Below are 17,619 nucleotides of genomic sequence, written 5' to 3' on the forward strand. Positions count from 1 at the left end.
ATCATCCAGGCCCGTCTGAACACGCTGAAAGCAACATTTAACCACCGTGTGCGCTGTACTACTATTCCAATTTTTTTTGCGGCAGCGATACAAACGCCGCTCATATCATCGTAGCAGGTGACGGCAACCTTCGTTATCATTACGATTCCATAGCCAGGGCTATGGAAACTTGCTGGAAACATTTTGTACGAACGACCGCATTAATTGCTACAAAGAATGATTCAACCGAGATAACAACGCTGGTCGTACCAATATTGTCAATTTTGATCCCCATTTCTTTCACGTTAACTCCACCCCCATCAGAATGGAACAAATACATTCCCGTAAGCCACGAAAGCTCTTTTAATGACTTCCAGAAAACTCTCTTTGCATTTGCACTATATCCTAAATCTAATGTGGAAGGTGCTGAATGACAGCAGTCGTGAAGTCCGTCGTGCTGGCGTATCCCCCAAGGTCCCTCGTGCGCACCTGCACAGCGTAGAAGGATAGAAAATTACTACGCTTTTAATGCACACCGAGAAATGCATCAAATGCTATTAATGAAAGTAACATGTGGTGTTGTATTTCGTGGACAAATACGAACAAATTATTTACAAGACAATGTGTGAGAATGCCTCGTATCGAACAGTTCACAATGCATTGTATTCGAGCCAACGATACATAGAGCTTTAAGTGTTCAGGAAATAATGTTTTTCGGAGCTCGGGGAAAAGATTGGGGAAATAAATAAGCGTTCAAAAATCACGCAAAATGCAGGTTCATGCAAATATTGTTTCCTTGAGCTGAATTTGGCTTTACTCACAGTGTCCTGGATCCAGGAAAGGGCACTGAACGTCCAAAACCTTTGTTACTCCTCGTTATGTAAGCCAGTGTTCTCCTTCTATCAAAGTCTGCTAATGTATTCGATGCTTTTCCTCATCTTTATTTTTCTGAAGTATATGACTTTCTCACCTTTCAGGGTTTCGAGAATTTTCTCTGGTGGAACACGAATCAGTTCAGTTAGCGACACCGCGGCAAGTCGCGAGGGGCAAACTTGCAGATATTTTTGTTCCGAGCACTTAGTATTCCCTCGCAGTCAGTTTCAGAGGCGCATTTAAGCAGCATGTCACCCGATCGGAGCCATTTAATTTCCGTTACATTTTTTGACAGACACGTCACCGCCTTCCCGATAAACAATGGCGACAGTTTCCCCCGAGTGGCACGGTTGCTTTTCCTCTCAGTGGTTGCTCTACTAGGGACAACATACTTGCCCTGAAAGGCATTCCAACGTCAGTATTGAAACATCCGTCCAGAGCTGTTTACCGCCCTCGATCAAAGATTTGAAAGAATGTTTACCCATCAACTGTTTAGGTAAATAGGTATCCCACCTATACATATGGGAAAGTTATGAGAGTGACGATAACCAGGCCTGACCAGGACATCCCCTCAGCACGGCATGATAACCGCTTGGGATCTGGGGGTGCTGCCTCAAGTACAATATAAGTGCACTCAGAAATGTGCTTCTCTGGGCAATGTACGAGGAAGGCGCGAGATGAGATGTCCTACCTTTCCACTCTTGATGACTTTTTCGACAGCATCTTTCAGAAGCGTGGCATAGTAGTGGAGATTGACGTGCCGCAGCATTTGGGCAGCACAGAGAAACATTGCTGTCGGGTTGGCAATATTCTTGCCCGTGGCTTCTCCAAATGTGTGCCTTGCACCCTGCAGATTCCGCAGCTTCACATGGAAGCCATTGTTTCATTATTTCGTACCAACCGGTTCATAGATGACGCAGTCGGAGCTATAGCTGGCACCTGGCACCACACCTGCTCCTCCGACCAGGCCAGAAGCAAGGTTGTCGATGATGTTCCCGTACAGGTTGGGCATCACCATCACATCGAAGCGGTGTGGATTGGCCACCAACTGTGTGTCACACCGAGGGCTTCGTGTATACTAAATAATGCGATTAAGCTTCTCCTCACCTGCATGCATGTGTTGTCGATGATCATGGACTCAAACTCGATCTGAGGGTAGAGCTCCGATATCTCCTGGCAGCATCGCAAGAACAGTCCATCACCCAGCTTCATGATGTTGGCCTTGTGTACAACCGTCACCTTCTTACGGCCATGCTTAGTTGCGTAGTCAAACGCAAATTTCCCAATCTTGCGAGACTTTGTTTCCGTCACGATCTTCAAGCATTCGATCACTCCGTGCACGCTCTGCAATCGTATTCCAAGTTACTCGGAGACAGCAAAATTTCATTCACATCACCAAGTTTTGTCTCCAATCGGTGGGATGAAATATCGTGACACTCCCCCAAACCAACGCTATAACAATCCTAAAGATGTCCTCGGGATATCCCCAAATTTATTAGATAGGGTGGAACGATATACAGTAGGGAAAAGGCGCAGCTTTTTGCTTCAAAACTATGCAGGATATTGCGCATATTTTTAAGAAAGTAAATGAAATTAGTAAATGATTCTGCGTAGAAGATGTCCCGTGGGAGTGAGTTCCATTCCTCCATTGTTCTTGGGAAGAATGGGTATTTAAAGGTATCCACGTGGGTGACGAATGGGAATAAAGTGAGGAAGGGGGATTTTAATAATACTGTAACAGGAGTGGGAACGCACAACACACGTACCGCTCGCGACACAGTTGTCCCAAATCGCTCGTCAGGACTTCTGCAGCCCGTATTTCCTATGGGCTACCACTCCAAGTTCGTGAAGGGCAGTGTGGTGAAGTCAGCATTAAGACCACACGTGCTCGGAAAGTCTACGGTTCCTCTCTGCAGGATATCCCCGTACGAAAATTCTTTATTTAGCCAAGCGTATTTTACTTTCCCCTAAAGCAACTACGGCAAGGCCTGAAAAAGTGGTCTATCAGTGTCCTTATAAACTGTCTAGGCTAATTCCTAAGGTCAACCGACCTAAGCAAGGCGAGGGCTGCCCATTGAGTCAGCACATAGGTGAGTGTACGAACCATATTGAGTCTGGCTCACTCGACACAGCATTTCAGCTCGTGTCTTTCAAGAGGCAGCGGTCAAGTGGAGTCATTCCGCCCGCCATTCAAGGGAGATTATTGAGGCAACCTTCACTAAGCAACAATGAAGTCAGTCAACCATTTGGCAGTCTAGACTGGACGTCAGAGTCATTGTCAGTGTTTTCGGTGCCAGTAAACGCAGTCCTCTGTCCAGCCATGTTTTCTTGACGTGTATCACCTTGTTACTTAACCAACACGCTCGGGAGTTTTATTTCTTTGTACTGCTGCGTTATATTGGAATCAATTGGTTGACTGCATATGCATATTATTGTTGGATACTATAATTTTCTCTATAATTGCACTATAATTTTCATTCCATGTCGCATTACTGTATTATGGAGTGTGATGGGGGTCAGGCCTCGTAGCTTTTTGTCTGTTCCTCCCACCAAGCCCTTGGTAAAAGATAAACATATGGTTTGCCATCTGCAAGCACAGACACACAGTCAGAAGAAACTTGTATGCCCACATATGGGGATAAGCGCACCATGCAAACAAAACCGTCTGTGAACACAGTCTCAGAATGGGAAGAATGTAATGGCTGCGCTGTACTAAGTGAGTTCTTAATGACCCCCATTTGAGAATCACTCTTGGAAGTAGGGTTCCAAGTACAGAGACAGTTTCAATTATGCCTCATTTTAAGCCCTTTTCGGGCCTCTGAAAAGTGCTTTTTGCTCGCAGGTACAGTGACAAGGTTCACACAAACTGAAATTGGTTCAAGTAGATCACCATGTGAGGTGCGCCACCACCATCCATCTCCTAACTCGAGCTGCTGGACAACTTACTTTCCATACAGAATCCACAAATGTCATCATACAACTGTGGGAAGGCACATTTCATGAGGTCAAACTCCAAAGGGGACCTCGAAAAATCTCTTCCGAATCTTTAAAGGGTGACATGCCTCATGTTCGAGAGCACTGTATTCTCCTTCAGTCTGTTCTCGGATGACGTAGAAGTCGAGGTTGTTGTGTCTGGTCTTGATCCCCGGCAGACTTCGCACGTGCACCACGTTGGCAAAAAGGTCCAGTTGGTTGCTGAGAAATGGCACAAACATCCTTTACTCAATGAATGGGATGGGATGTTCATTCTAACTGACACTCGGGTCCCAGCAAAAACTATGCGTGTTTCTATGGGGGAAAATGCTCAATAATTCCAACATATGAATACCCACGAGAGTGCCCTGCCCAACTCACGGGTAGACATCAGCTCGGAAGCGCCCGCTAGCATATCAGGGCACTAAAATGCAAAAACGAGTTCACTTCAAATTACGTTACACGCTACGTTAATTTCGTACTTGTTATCATAATTCTTAACTTTCGTTCCGTTACGGAGCTCCAATCAGAATTATACCTGACTCTTCCTTTCTTCGGTGCTGCACAGTGAAGGTAGTTTCAGCTCGTGCATCGGTGTTTTTAGTTCACGCCATGGAGCAGTCTCGGTGAAAAATATAGTGCGCGTTGCGAAGCGGACTGGTGTCGCTGTCCGCAGGACATGAACATAAACGTTATCAGTGGAACATTTGCGAGAACCGTTGTGAGCTACAATTAAGTGAATCGGTATTGAAAAATACTGCAGTGCGCATCATGAACACTACGATCGGACCCGTTCCCAATCCACATGCTTCTCCTGCTGTCTCATTGGATGTCACCAAGCTTTCCTTCCTGGGGATACCATCCGTTGCGTTTTTCTTCTACACAGTAGCGCTGTGTTAACTATTTTTTTCTTGCATTCCACTGATTGAAATATGAACTTTCATTTGAGAGCAAGCTGTTTTTGCATTTTAGTGCCCCTTTAAGCGTTAAATTTACTTCTAAGTCTATTTCTCATAAAACTGACACTTCTGCCAGAGGAACAAATCATCATAATGGTGCGTGCAAGTGGGGAGAAAATGGTACTGCAAGTTCGTGCGTGCCCAAAAATACAGGGGCGTGGTTGCGGGTAGCTGATGAAACACATCACAGCTGACCTAGTGTTCCCATTTGTTCAATTTTTTTTTTTTCACGCGTTAATGGAGAATGAAATCTACATGCCATTCAAATGAGTAACGTGAAAGCCACACCATTCGCTGTAAAACCTGTGTCTGATCAACAACAGGAGAATACTAGCAACCAGGTTGAGTACACGTACAGTGAGTGTAGAGTTGGAGCCTCACAGTAGTAAGCTCAGTTTAAAGTGTTTCTATGCGTTACATTTCACTGGTACGAATACAGAAGGCAATGTGCACACTACTCTGAAATACTTGCACGGATGCCATTTTTCCAACCTATCTGCAAGAAATATGCAGAAGGTATAGCGGGAGAACCTAATCTTGTCGTGTTGTCTGTACTCCACTGAATAAAAGAGAGACGCAATCTGCTCAATACAACTGGTGCATTGAATGGAATTGCTTTTATGTTCCTCATTGTATAGCATGCAACTTTTATTGTTCACTTAATTCGACGTTAATAAAAAAAAGCATATGTCTTCCAATTTCAAAAATCACGAGGGCGAACGCTAGCACTTGGTCGGCTAGGATCCGTTTCAATAGACGAGTTCAGAAAATCCCAGAGTGCTTAGCGTCGCTTTGAGCTGTGGGAGTTTACTAATACGAAAGAAACGGGTGACATTGTCCACGACGTGTCAAGGTGAGCAAAAGCGAAGTGTGAAGGATCATTCTTCGTTCCCCCACCCAGCAAGCGCCCAGGATGCAATGCGTGCGCAAAGAGCACTGCAATTTTCTCAACTCGTCTATTGGCTGTCCACAACTACGCTCCCGTATTTCGGGGGGAACCCATTGGATGCGTTAAGTAGGTGCACGAGTGCTTCAGACTCGACTCACTTAACACGCCTCTCATTTGGGCGCATGGAAGTAGCGCCTGGAGATTTTCCGTGACATACTTCCTGTTGAGCATTGGCAGGACGACCTCCCGAGTGTGGAAGCAAAATATACCCAATGCCCTCATTTGAGGAAACTGTTATCATGCTTTTCTTTTAGTGACTTCTACACTGATATTGGAGCTGCCTTAATGGAGACATCTTTACAGTAAACAGCTCCTATGGCATCTCTTACAAATTCCCATTTGTTTTTCCATTTCATTCGCTGTTACAAGGAAAAGTCTTCAGGACCACAACTGTCTCTTCTAACGTTGCTGTAGGTTCAAACTAAGCCAATGTGTCTTCTGTCTGGTAGTGGCATCAGAGAGTGAAGGAAGGAGCGAAGGAGGGCGAGGAACAGGAAGTGGCATCAGTGAGCCAGCAGTGTAGTGCTCCAAAGTTGCTTCTCGCTGTTTAGTGACTGCTCCGCGTGTCTCATACTCCCGATTTGAGTGCCCAAAAGAGGGGCACCTACTTAACGCACCCATTCTTTCTGCCCATGCAACCAGGGACCATTTTTTCCGGTACGATGCCGCTTACACGTCGTCGGCAAAGCAAGCAAGTATCGCTGTTTTGAGTGGATCAAGACCCTTCCTGTTGACTACAAAGCCAACACAAAAGAAGCAAACTGCTTTGTCGATATTTGTGTTCGCAGGGTTCGGCTTAAAGGAACTGGAAAGTGAAATATGACCACTATGCTTCAAGATAGCATCATGTCCAACTTGGCTATGCAATTTGGAACGCTTCGAGAAACTCAAAGACTTTCGTAGAGGATACACATCACGTGGTATACAGGGCGTACAGGTGTACCACATTTCAAGAGCAACTCTCGACAGGTTGGCTATTAACTGTTGTCCCCTGCAAAACCTGGCATCCAGGCGAGTTATACGAATGTTTGTGTCACGGAATCAGACACTTTGCTTTCCCAGTCCATCTGCCCCATCGACGATCTCCAGCGAGCCATTGTGTCTCAGGGAGAGATTATAGCATCTTTTGTTCATCCTCTTTAGCTTCAGACTTCCACCCCCAAATGTTAATCCTTCCGCGTAAACTCGTCAAAGGGGCGATGACTGTTGACTTTTTCCACTCATATACCTGACTAGACACGGGCCACGATTTTAAAACCTACGAGTGCTAGCAAAGTGCAACCACCTGTTCAATGTATATGTGTTTGAGAAGAGTGTTATTCCTGACTGCAATTAACTAAAGTGGGACTGTCTCTACCGTGACGAAAGCACGCAAGTACAACCAGATGCTGTATGGGATGGCCCGTCTGATTGCAAATATAATACCCTCTAGAAGCCATTAGTAACGGAGGGGCACTGAAATCGAAAAGGTTGCTAACGAAGCAAACCCAGAAAAAGGGAAAAATAAACGAGAAAGATAACCTCGGGAAGAGCCCTACAAAACCAAGTCGGAGGTTCCGTAGATTTTATTTCTAAGATTTAACTTAGTAGTCAGTACTATCCACCTTGTGTATGTTAGAGAAGTGAAGTGAAGTGCCCATCTGTGTTCGACGATCAAGACTTCGTCCACAAGCATCACCACTCACCCGAAGGAACCTCCGAAGACAACCACTGCACATCACCTAACAGATAAGACTTTGATTTGTTGTCCGCCACTCGCAACTTTGGACATTTAATTTTTGCTGTCAACCGTAACCGTTATTAGAATCGTTTCATTAGTCACCCTGTTATTATTGATCGCTTATCGATACTAGGAACCTATGTGCAGAGTAAACTTGTTATTGTTACAGACACCTCGACTCTCCTCGTAGTTACTGTTGTGTCGCTCCCGAGCGCGTGTCTTTTGACCCGGGGACAATCCGCCCACTTCTTCTGTGTTTGCCGGAATGGTGATACATCGGACCCTGTGGCTGCATTTAGCTTTTGCCAGTGGAAGTAAGCCTAGCCCTCCCGATCTAGCGACGGAGGTGAAAGCCCACTTGGTGCGATCGCGAAGACGACCCAGTGAGATTGTGAGGCCATTATACGGCACACCTGGTTTCCGTGACAGTCTGCTTTACATTCTTGTATTCCGGGCTACACAAACCGTGAACCTTCGACTATGAAACACATACTGCACTCGTGACAACTGCCACGCCTAGATAGCTCACCTAGTTGCTCGCGTTTTCAATAGATGGCGCATTTGGGAATCCGCAAGCTTTGCTTGGCGCAGCAATCTTGGATTCTGAATTGGATTGCTGAAAAAATGCTCAATGTATAGCAGAGCGTATCTGAAGCGTCCAAGTTACGAGCATTCAGAAAACCATGTACAGTTTCTACAGGTTTGCCATTCACTTTACAGTTCCTTTAACGTCGCAAATGACGTCAATTCAGTCCCAATATTTTCTGCTCAGAGATGCGTCGTAAATACGTATTCTGGAAAGAATTAACCGCTTCTATTTCCGCCATTCTATTCCTCCGCGAACATGTGGCCACGATGCATCTCCAACACAGCTAAGATGTGCCGCCGACGAACCCTCATTGGCTTCCTTTAGTTGCTGAGTTAGAGAGTCAGTGAGTTAGAGTTGAAGTTTCAACTAACGGGATTGTATTGTATGTTAGCATCCATAGTGCAGATAGCTTTTCAAGTTGACGAGGCACGTACCGAATCTTCATGTTGAGGGTTTGCAGTTCTCCGGTGTGGGAAATGTCGGGAGAGGTGAGGATGCCCTTGAGAGCGATTCCATTTCGCTGCACGGACTCTATAGCCGTCTCCAAGGGTGCACTCATTGTGTGGTGAATCTCACTACGGAAAGCCAATGGGAACAATGGTCCGTTAAACTAAACTCGTGAGAGAATTTTAAGCATCCACTATAGATTTTTATCTCCAACCTTTTTGTTTCAGTTTCTAAATCAGGTGCAATGGTGTTCAGTAACAAAGTCACTCGTTGTTGACTGTTTGTTTGTTTGTTTCAAAGAAAAGGAGAAAGTGAGTCGATAGTGGGCTGATGTAAACAGCCAAGAAAAACCAATGCGGGAAAGCTGCTGTAAATGGGTGAGGATGGCCCACTATAAGGGCCAAACAGCTTTCAGTTGGAAACATTAACTTGCTCTTCTCTACTTGCGGGTGAAAAAAGGAACGCACCTGAGGAATATTTCTTCAAACTCGATGGGAACGCTGATGGCACGGAAGACGTTCTTCACAGCATCTGCTAGCTCAGGCCCCACACCGTCTCCCGGAATGAGAGTACACTTTATCTTGGCCTGAGGCCGTGACACTGGCTCTTGCTGCAACAAAATAACCTCCATGGAAAGGAGCCCACTGTCTGGATTCATTGGTAGTCACGCGCTCTGTGACAAACTGCACGAATAAACTGGCGGACAAAATGAATGAACAAGAAGCCTCAGTGTGGGTTACACAAACCACAAGAGCTGTTCAGTACAGTGGTGGATATGGGGGGATTTCCCTCTCTCCACTATGCCCAAACCGAGGGTCTGGATCTGTGTATCCCATGCATCTCTCCCGTTTCGTGCTCGCCAGAACCACACTTGAGTTCAGGATAGTCTCCACTTGATTCACTTTTTAACCCAGGCAAGGAATTGTGTAGAATTGAGCCCTTTTTTTGACCCCAGGACCATAAAAGCACTGCACCTCTTTCATTGCTCTGAAATCCCGTGGAATTACGAGTAAAAATATTGCAATTCAACTTTGCAGCACGAGGTATGGTGTACATCTCCAACCAGAAGGGCTCAATCCCTTACATCAACTGCCTATTCCTTAATCCAAGCATGCTTGTTTAAACTACAAATCACCCAACAACCATTTTAGGCAAAACTCCTCAGTGCCATACTTACCACAGCTTGCATCTGGCCCGCAGTAACCGCTAAGCATCTTTGAGGCGCCTGTCCAGTCTAGCGGTGCAAATACAGAAAATACGTACAGGGTGGGAGATGATTTCCGGACACATTTCAAGACGCTATTAAGAATTATACAAAATAAGACTCGCAGTGCTGTAGTTCCAAGAAATGTTTTATTTGTGCTCACCCTCGATGTTGCAGAAAATCCGAGCATTTTCAATGGGCTATACTGCCGTCGTTATAGGCTTACTCCCTCTCTGTTTCATGCTGCATCGGGTGTTAGAGTGCCACGTCCAGAACAGAAACTCATGAGTCGCATGCTCCAGTACGCGCAGATCAATCTGTTCGCCCCAGTGTTTTACGGAAACACTAAGACTGTGTTGTGGTTGAGCAAACTTGAACGCCATCTCAGCTGAGCCAAAATGCACAATTGGAGTCTCCTCGTGTAGTCCTCAAATGTTACGACAGACAACAAAGAAACAGTGGTACGAAAAATAAGGACAGCAGCGCATGAATGCACGAATCAGACGACGGTGTCATCTGCTAAGAGGAACGAGCAACATTGCAGATTTTCTAAGTAGCAAATAAAGTTAAAACTCAGGCGGGTTCGTGTGTCACACTGAGACCCAAACTGAGTCCTAAACCGATTTGCGTTGCCTACAAAAAGATGTCGTATGTACAAATTAACTTTCAAAGTTTCAGGTTCTCGTGAGAATGGCTGTCTGCTGTGGCGCAGTACAAAAGGAGCACCGTAGCAGGGGGATGTACTTGGACAACGACGGGTCTGCACCTATTACAGCTATAGCTCACTTTGATCAGAGGCGATACCGTCCTCCTGAGCTGGCTCCTTATATTCGATGACGTCACTCGGACAGTTTTAAGTGTTCCGTTTGTTATTGTGTTCTTTGGTGGTAGCCCAAAAGAGTGAAGCTGCCGTTGTCAACCAGTGAAGGAGCTGTTTTTTTTGTGTGTGTCTCCATAACATTCTGTGCCTCTGTTTCTTCTGCTTCCTTTTTGTTTCTTTCTCTTTGCCTTTGGGAACAGTGAGCCTCCATCACGACTAACCTTTCCCCTCCGTTTTTAGCATAATTAAACGTTAAACCATTAATTTTTTAAAATTCCGCGTTAGCACCGCGAAGCAACTTTATCTATAAGCGGCGTACGGACATAGACAGATGGAAAGAGGACAGCAAGGAGGAATGAGGGACAGAGGGGTTAGTATTTGTCCTGGGCCGACATTCGTCTGGAAAGTCTGCCGGAAAACCCAGGGAAAACCTTATATACAGCACAGCCGGTGACTGGATTTGAACCCTCCCAGTCTCTGAGTGCCCATTGTCACCCAAGTGTATCCATTGTGTCTTTGTTTTACAGCAAGCAGACATACCGTTTCGTTGACCTTTCCTCTGTTTTTTTTTTTTTGTTCTAATAAATATCCCCCCGCCCCAATCCCAGTGTTCGTGAGACCCTGTACTGCGCTCGTGAGACCCTGAAGCATGGAAGATTTCTTTTTTTTTTATCTCTCCGTCTCTGTCTTTTTAGCTGAAGAACGGAAATCGGTTTGGGCAGCTCCAGTGTCCGTTTGGCGGCAGCGGCGGAGATGCGTCTTGGGGTGAAGCAGCCTTGCGGGGCAATGCCGGATGAGAGTGGGGCTGGTCAAGTTCAAATTTTTTTTCGCCGCTAAAACAAAAAGTGTTTCGATGAAACTTTGTAAAATAAGTGTTCAAGGGGCGTACTATTAAATGCAATTTGTCTCATATTTTTATCGGGACCACCTCAGTGTGCAATTGACGGCTGAATATCTGGTAAAAAGCAATATTTCCCAAATTCATGATTGTTTTTCTGCGTACTCTTCCATGTCTGCGCCTCTCCAAATATTTTTAATACGTTCTATGCCTCCTACACAACAGCGCTAAACTGTTTAAATAGCCATGAAAAAAATGGCAGAGTTCCGTAAAAAAATCCAAAACTTCACGAAATTTTACAGTCTTTTCGGGGCATAAACTCTCGATAAAAAGTGTCGATCAACCTTCAACAACCTTCAACGGTCTTGGCCCGAAAGTATTATGCTTTGCTTTCCCTCGGGAGAAGTTTGGTTGGAATATGCGCAAAAGCTATTTTGTTATTTTTTTTTTTTTTGCCGGGTAGGTTACATATCAGATCGCGATCTTCAAGAGGCGGCCACGACTCAAAAAAAAAATTTTTTGCGGCAAAAATAAGCCGGTAGAGCATTGGCTGCATGCGAACAATCAAACACATTATATTTGAAAGAAATCGGGGATGGTCGAGCGCAATGTCTGGGACGTTTGGCATGGAAGGACCCAGCACTGAATAGGGGAGTAAACACACCAGTGCTTCTAGCTCACCGTAATGCATGGGCTCGGATTTTCTGCAGTTTGTAATTCCTATCATACTGACGGGAGAACATTAAGGGCGAACTTAAATAAAACATTTGACACAACTACAGCACTGTGCCAATTTGCAATGTGATTATTCGTATGCCCAATTTTTAAAAACGTTTCGAAATGTGTCCAGAAATCTTCTCCCACATTGTATATTAGTTGAGTCTCGCAGCTTGACATACATACATACATGCTTCCCGTGTTGAAGCAAGAACTATTTAAACCCCAAGTATGTAACGATGACTTACCAGGGTGTACAATTTGCCAAAATTTCGTATCAGGGCACGATAACCCATCATGTTGGCGGTCCTGCAGCAGAACGCCAAGGTGCTCTGAAGGTGCATCGATTCTAACGCCACCACGACCACGCCACCATACAGTGATACAGAAACTAATGCAAAGAAATCTCATCCAATTCAAGATAGTTCGCGGAATTAAAAATAAGGGAAAAACAACAAACCATGTCCAAATGTTTGATGTGCCAAAGAAAGTGCAATTTTTCTTGGCGATGCCAGCGTCCAGCGTGGTGATTCATGTCGGATTTGTCCAGTTTTAAGGAACGATTATGTTTCTTTACTTACTTAGCTGGGTAGCCGCAGCAGTTGAGATTTGTTTCGTGGTTCTTGCATTAGGTACGTAACTATTCTCAGCTTGTCTGTTGTGGAAAGTATTCTGAGAGGTGACAGAATGAATTACCTTTCTAGCTGCTGCGCTGTACTACTTAGCAGAGCTCGTAGAGGAGTTCACTGTGACCACTGGCAAGATCATTCGGATATTGATTTTGGTGCTCCACATTTGCCCTCTGTTGAAACATCCTTTCTAGTAATACAATATATGTTTGTTTTACAGATCACTCTGGCTATTTACGTGGGACTGTTTCTGTTTGACGACTTACCAAAGGGCATGATAGCTTGCGGCATCTTTAGTCAAGTGATGCATCTACTCATTTTGAGAACATTTCCATTTGTCAGTGTTTCTTCAGTGCCATTTCTTCTCGCAGCAGGTAGGTTTACACCCAACCGGTAGACTTGGCCGACAGGCAATTAAAAAGTCATTTTCAACTTGTGCATGAAAAGGTGGAGTCTCACGAAAGAGTATTCTGAGGACATTTCTGGTGAAACTTACGTTTAGTGTGCCCATCCATTAGGGAGTCAGCGGACTCGTTCTTAGTTAGGCACTCGGAATATCCTCCACAAGTTAACGCAGAAAGCCTGCTGTATTTAACTTTTCCCATTACAGTTGCAAGGGCGGAAACAAGTTTTTCAAGTTAATTAAGACATACCTGCGCAGCACAATGTCCCACTAAATTCTCTGGCAATTTTGTCAATCGAGACCCAGCGCTTGAATGATCCGAATACAGATAAAATTATTGATACATTTGCGAACGTCCGCAGAAAGCCTTTCAGAGTTTTGACTGAATTTCACTGCATGATTTGACTGGGACTCTATGCATGACATGGGAGGCACTTGGTTGTATTGAGGCCGTCAAGAGCCTTAACAGCAGCAACTGTGGTTAAAGCTATTATACAGGGTGTCCCAGCAAAATGTGAACATATTTTTAAAAAATATATCTATCACTTTTTTCCGAGATCAAATCAGCTGCAAGATAGCATATGTTGAAGGACACTCCCTAGGAGGGCATTAGCAGACTCCTAAGGCAATGTCTTAATTAACTTTCAATAATTAACTTTTTAATTATAGAAGCTACGAAGTTGTTCCAATGAGAACATCTGATCTCTTCGGTCATCTGACACCAAAGCCGTTTTCAGATCGATAGATCGTCCGAAAAAAAAAAAAACGTGAAGGAACACCATTTTTTTCTTTATTTTGTTCATTGCGCATCTTCGAAGACTCGTCTTTCCTTCACCCCCGGTGTGAGAGAGTGAAAGAGCACACTATCGCCTCATGTGTCGAAGATGAGCTTTAACTTGCGGAAACAAAATGAAAACAAGTGAATCGGGTGACTCTATCACAACTGCCCTTATCTTGGGTTGCATTTTCTGCTCTCTTAATCTTTTTGCAGGACGCAAGAGGCGATAGTGTGCTCTTTCATTCTCTCACATTGGGGATGAAGGAAATACACGTCTCCAAAGATGCGCAATGAACAAAATAAAGAAGAAAAAAAAGTGTGTTCCTTCACTAACTTTTTGCAAATGATCTATCGAACGGATTTTTGTTCTGAAAACGGCTACGATATTGGGTGACCGAAAGGAAAAAAATGTTCTCATTGGGACAACTTCTTAGCTTTTATAATTAAAAAGTTAGAAAATTAATTACGGCTAATTAATTGACAAGGGGCGATGAAAAAAATATTTTTGGTTAAACCACCCAACTGCCAAGCACGTACAGTTGGTTCCATTTTTGTAGAGCACTCAGTTTTTTCTTTAGCCCTTTTCGGTGGGACGCCCTGTATAAGGACCCTCTGGATGCATGAAAAATGTACACCTTGCGCCGCATATAAGAGGTCTGCTTAATTTTTCGTGGAACATGAACTGTCTTGTGATTGCATTGTCTTTCAGTCTTGGTCATTGTAAACCACTTTCTGGCATTTACTTATTTTTCCACCGTTTACCATCCACTGAGTGAGGTGAGCCCCTTCTTCTCCGTTGCGAGAGCATTTCTTAATTAATTATTTTCATTTTTTCCAGGTCTTGGCTTACTTCACTCTTTGCCTGTGGATTGTACCGTTTGCCTTTGTTATTTCATTGTCGGCCAACGACAGCGTTTTACCCACCTTGGCGGAAAAGAGGCCACTTTTAGCGGGTACGTCTCTCTTGTCATAACACCCTCTATGTGCAAAACAATGGCAATGTTTTGGAAGGAAGTATCGTAGTTCCGTCCATAGTACTTGACTGAAGCGAACAGAATACGACCGTTTTTTTTCTTTTTTTTTTCTTATTGCCAGTCTCAAGCACACATGAGCACGTTCCAACTTGTTTCCATTAAGGGTCCTTTTACAGCTACAGAGGACGCGAAAGAGCCTTTTGAGAAATATACCCAGAGATAGAGACGAATGAATTATCTGCAAAGCCAGTCTGGCATTTGTTGGAGAGTATCGTTGGCCTTTGTGTAAAGGACTGAGGTTGAGTAGCATAGTGAGGTACACCAAAGGTACCATTCCAGGGCTCTGGCTATACCACCCAGTGCCCATCACCATGCAACGTGACATTTGGCTTCAATAATGAAGATTAATTAATTTGCAGAAGACGACGACATTGTCTCCAATTACTTCTCTCGGCGAAACAAACGCTATGGGTTACTCTTCTTCTTCAACAAGGCCAAGGAGTCCATTCTACCACAGAGGGTCAAGAAAGGATTTTAAAATGGCTGTAAATAGCATTTTTGGACTGTTTAATATATTTCTGCCGCATAAAGCTTTTGTTCAAAATAAATGGCGAGTCTGAAGCGGGTTGTTTTCACACCACAAGGCACAATTTTTTTTACCTGTTCTTTCTTACTTGACCGCATCCAGGATATGTGCTTCCCACGATTATGGATGGTCCCCCATTGCTTGTTCAACACTTTCTGTTACACGCATCTGTTTGCTTACTGACGCTGCTCACGTTCTGGGCTAAGAAATTACGTTACCTTTGGACTAATTTTCCTTTTCCTAAACACTAATGAATTTTGAAAAAGGTCGTTAATGTGGTTACCTGGGCAGAGCCGTAAAACGAGTCTGTTTACTCTCGGTTTATTGAAAAGTGTTACACAGACAGCCCAAGCGACATATACCAAGATTGGGTGGCTGGCCAACCTGGGCGGCCAACAAGCACCGAACTGTAGCCTGGGAGTTCTGTGATGTACTCCCAGATGTTTTATCCCCATCAGATTTTTTTTAATGGATCGGTGCGAGTTTGGCCATGGTATGCATACCATACATGGTTACCAAGCTTTGGCTGGCCAAAGGTTGATAATGATTTTGGTAGTTTTTTCTATGGTAATGTTTGGTAGTATCGCATAATTGCGTACTCTTTCAGTTCAGATTTCTGTTTGCACTCACACAAGTGCACAAAACTAAGATATATCTAAATAGTTGCATTGTTGGCCACACATTTACTATAAACCCAAGTACCGTAACCAAAGTTCTTGGATGGCGCCACCTGTTTACGAGTTATTCACCGTCGTGAAACACCCAGAAAGTCAAAGTATGTGCTCATTTCAGGATTTTTTAAAAATTGCACTCGAATAACGACTGCTTCCAATTCTGCCGTTCGCATATTCCCGAACACATCTAATAACTCTGGAACTATCTGCTAGTTCTGGGCATGATTATATTAATACTAAGTTTTTGAAAAACACTGCCACATGTTCGGCATTATTTGTAACTCACATTTTTATGCAGTCGCTAGAGTCTGGTTGCATTCCTCATGATTGGTCTATCGCGAAGGTGGTTCCCTTGTTGAAATCTGGTGATAGACACTGCGCAAGTAACTATCGCCCCATTTCTTTAACTAGCATTCCCTGTAAGATAATGGAACATATAATTTACTCTCACTTAGTCCAGCACCTTGAATTTAACTCGTTTTTTCACCATAGTCACATGGATTTAGGAAAAATTTCTCTTGCGAAACCCAACTCGTCTCTTTCCTAGATGACCTTCATCAGGCCCTTGATCGCAGGTCCTGCACAGACTCTATATTCATTGATCTATCTAAAGCATTTGACAAAGTCGCGCGCAGGCATTTACTTCTAAAATTAACGAGACTTAATGTTGACAAAAATGTTATAGCCTGGATTCACTCTTTCTTATCTGATCGCCTGCAGTATGTCGTTACTAACAATGGGAACTCAAACATAGCTTCTGTCTTATCTGGTGAACCGCAAGGCTCCGTTCTCGGCCCCTTACTTTTTCTTATCTATATCAACGACCTACCTAACCTCTTCTCCTCTTCTGTTCGCCTCTACGCCGACGATTGTGTTATCTATCGAAAAGTAACTACCACTTCTGACTCTGACTTATTACAAAAAGACCTCGATACGCTACTAACATGGTGCTCCACGTGGCACATGGAACTAAACCTCGGAAAGTGTAAGCACATGAGAATATGCCGCAACAACAAACCTTGTCATACATACATGATTAATAACGCTGCATTGGAACGTGTTTCTACATTTAATATCTTGGCATTTTCATATCTTCTAACCTATCCTGGAAACCACACATCGAGTATATAACCAAAAACGCCACACGCACTCTAGGGTACATCCGCCGTAATTACAGCCTTGGTCCACTAAATCTAAAACTCATGTTATACCGAACCCTCGTGCTTCCGAAGCTGGAATATGCTGTTTCTGTGTGTGTTCTGTTTCTGTTCTGTTTCTGTGTGCTGTTCTGTGCTGTTGTTACATACGCCCCTCCCCTCCCTAAAGCCCTCAGGGTATCGTAAATAAATAAAATCAATAAATAAAATCAATACGTTAGGTAACTAATTGGTCGTCTAGTAATTTCACGCTCTTTCCCCCAGGCCTCGCCGGAGCCCGCAAAAATGGCTTCGGCGCTTTTAATCATTACCCACGTGAAAAAAAGTCTGAACTGAAAGAGTACGCAATT

General features: G+C 44.1%; 2 protein-coding genes across 2 annotated transcripts; one reads left to right on the forward strand and one right to left on the reverse strand.

Moving 5' to 3' along the window:
* Positions 1–324: 324 nt before the first annotated feature.
* Positions 325–12,425, reverse strand: LOC135377245 (probable isocitrate dehydrogenase [NAD] subunit beta, mitochondrial). Its single transcript, XM_064609548.1, has 9 exons — positions 12,317–12,425; positions 9,667–9,723; positions 8,957–9,099; positions 8,477–8,617; positions 3,915–4,047; positions 1,960–2,196; positions 1,754–1,900; positions 1,544–1,699; positions 325–468 (listed from the first exon to the last, which is right to left on the reverse strand). Exons 1-9 carry the CDS (start codon positions 12,410–12,412, stop codon positions 391–393), a joined length of 1,188 nt encoding a protein of 395 aa, XP_064465618.1. The 5' UTR covers positions 12,413–12,425; the 3' UTR covers positions 325–390.
* On the forward strand, positions 12,330–15,477 carry LOC135377246 (protein TEX261-like). Its single transcript, XM_064609549.1, has 6 exons — positions 12,330–12,700; positions 12,773–12,852; positions 12,918–13,071; positions 14,588–14,655; positions 14,717–14,831; positions 15,272–15,477. Exons 1-6 carry the CDS (start codon positions 12,634–12,636, stop codon positions 15,388–15,390), a joined length of 603 nt encoding a protein of 200 aa, XP_064465619.1. The 5' UTR covers positions 12,330–12,633; the 3' UTR covers positions 15,391–15,477.
* Positions 15,478–17,619: the final 2,142 nt, after the last annotated feature.

This window comes from Ornithodoros turicata, chromosome 1 (genome assembly GCF_037126465.1).
Source record: "Ornithodoros turicata isolate Travis chromosome 1, ASM3712646v1, whole genome shotgun sequence".
Lineage (NCBI taxonomy): Eukaryota > Metazoa > Arthropoda > Arachnida > Ixodida > Argasidae > Ornithodoros > Ornithodoros turicata.

What these genes read in the sequence shown, in the direction of transcription:
- LOC135377246 (XM_064609549.1), top strand. Translation starts at nt 12,634, where the DNA reads ATGTTTCTTTACTTACTTAGCTGGGTAGCCGCAGCAGTTGAGATTTGT. An exon ending in TTTCGTGGTTCTTGCATTAG is followed by an intron (nt 12,701 to 12,772) that starts GTACGTAACTAT and finishes TTACCTTTCTAG; the next exon opens with CTGCTGCGCTGTACTACTTA. An exon ending in AAAGAGGCCACTTTTAGCGG is followed by an intron (nt 14,832 to 15,271) that starts GTACGTCTCTCT and finishes ATTAATTTGCAG; the next exon opens with AAGACGACGACATTGTCTCC.
- LOC135377245 (XM_064609548.1), bottom strand. Translation starts at nt 12,412, where the DNA reads ATGCACCTTCAGAGCACCTTGGCGTTCTGCTGCAGGACCGCCAACATG. An exon ending in ACCCTCAACATGAAGATTCG is followed by an intron (nt 4,048 to 8,476) that starts GTACGTGCCTCG and finishes GCCATTTCTCAG; the next exon opens with CAACCAACTGGACCTTTTTG. An exon ending in TCGACAACACATGCATGCAG is followed by an intron (nt 1,901 to 1,959) that starts GTGAGGAGAAGC and finishes TGTGACACACAG; the next exon opens with TTGGTGGCCAATCCACACCG.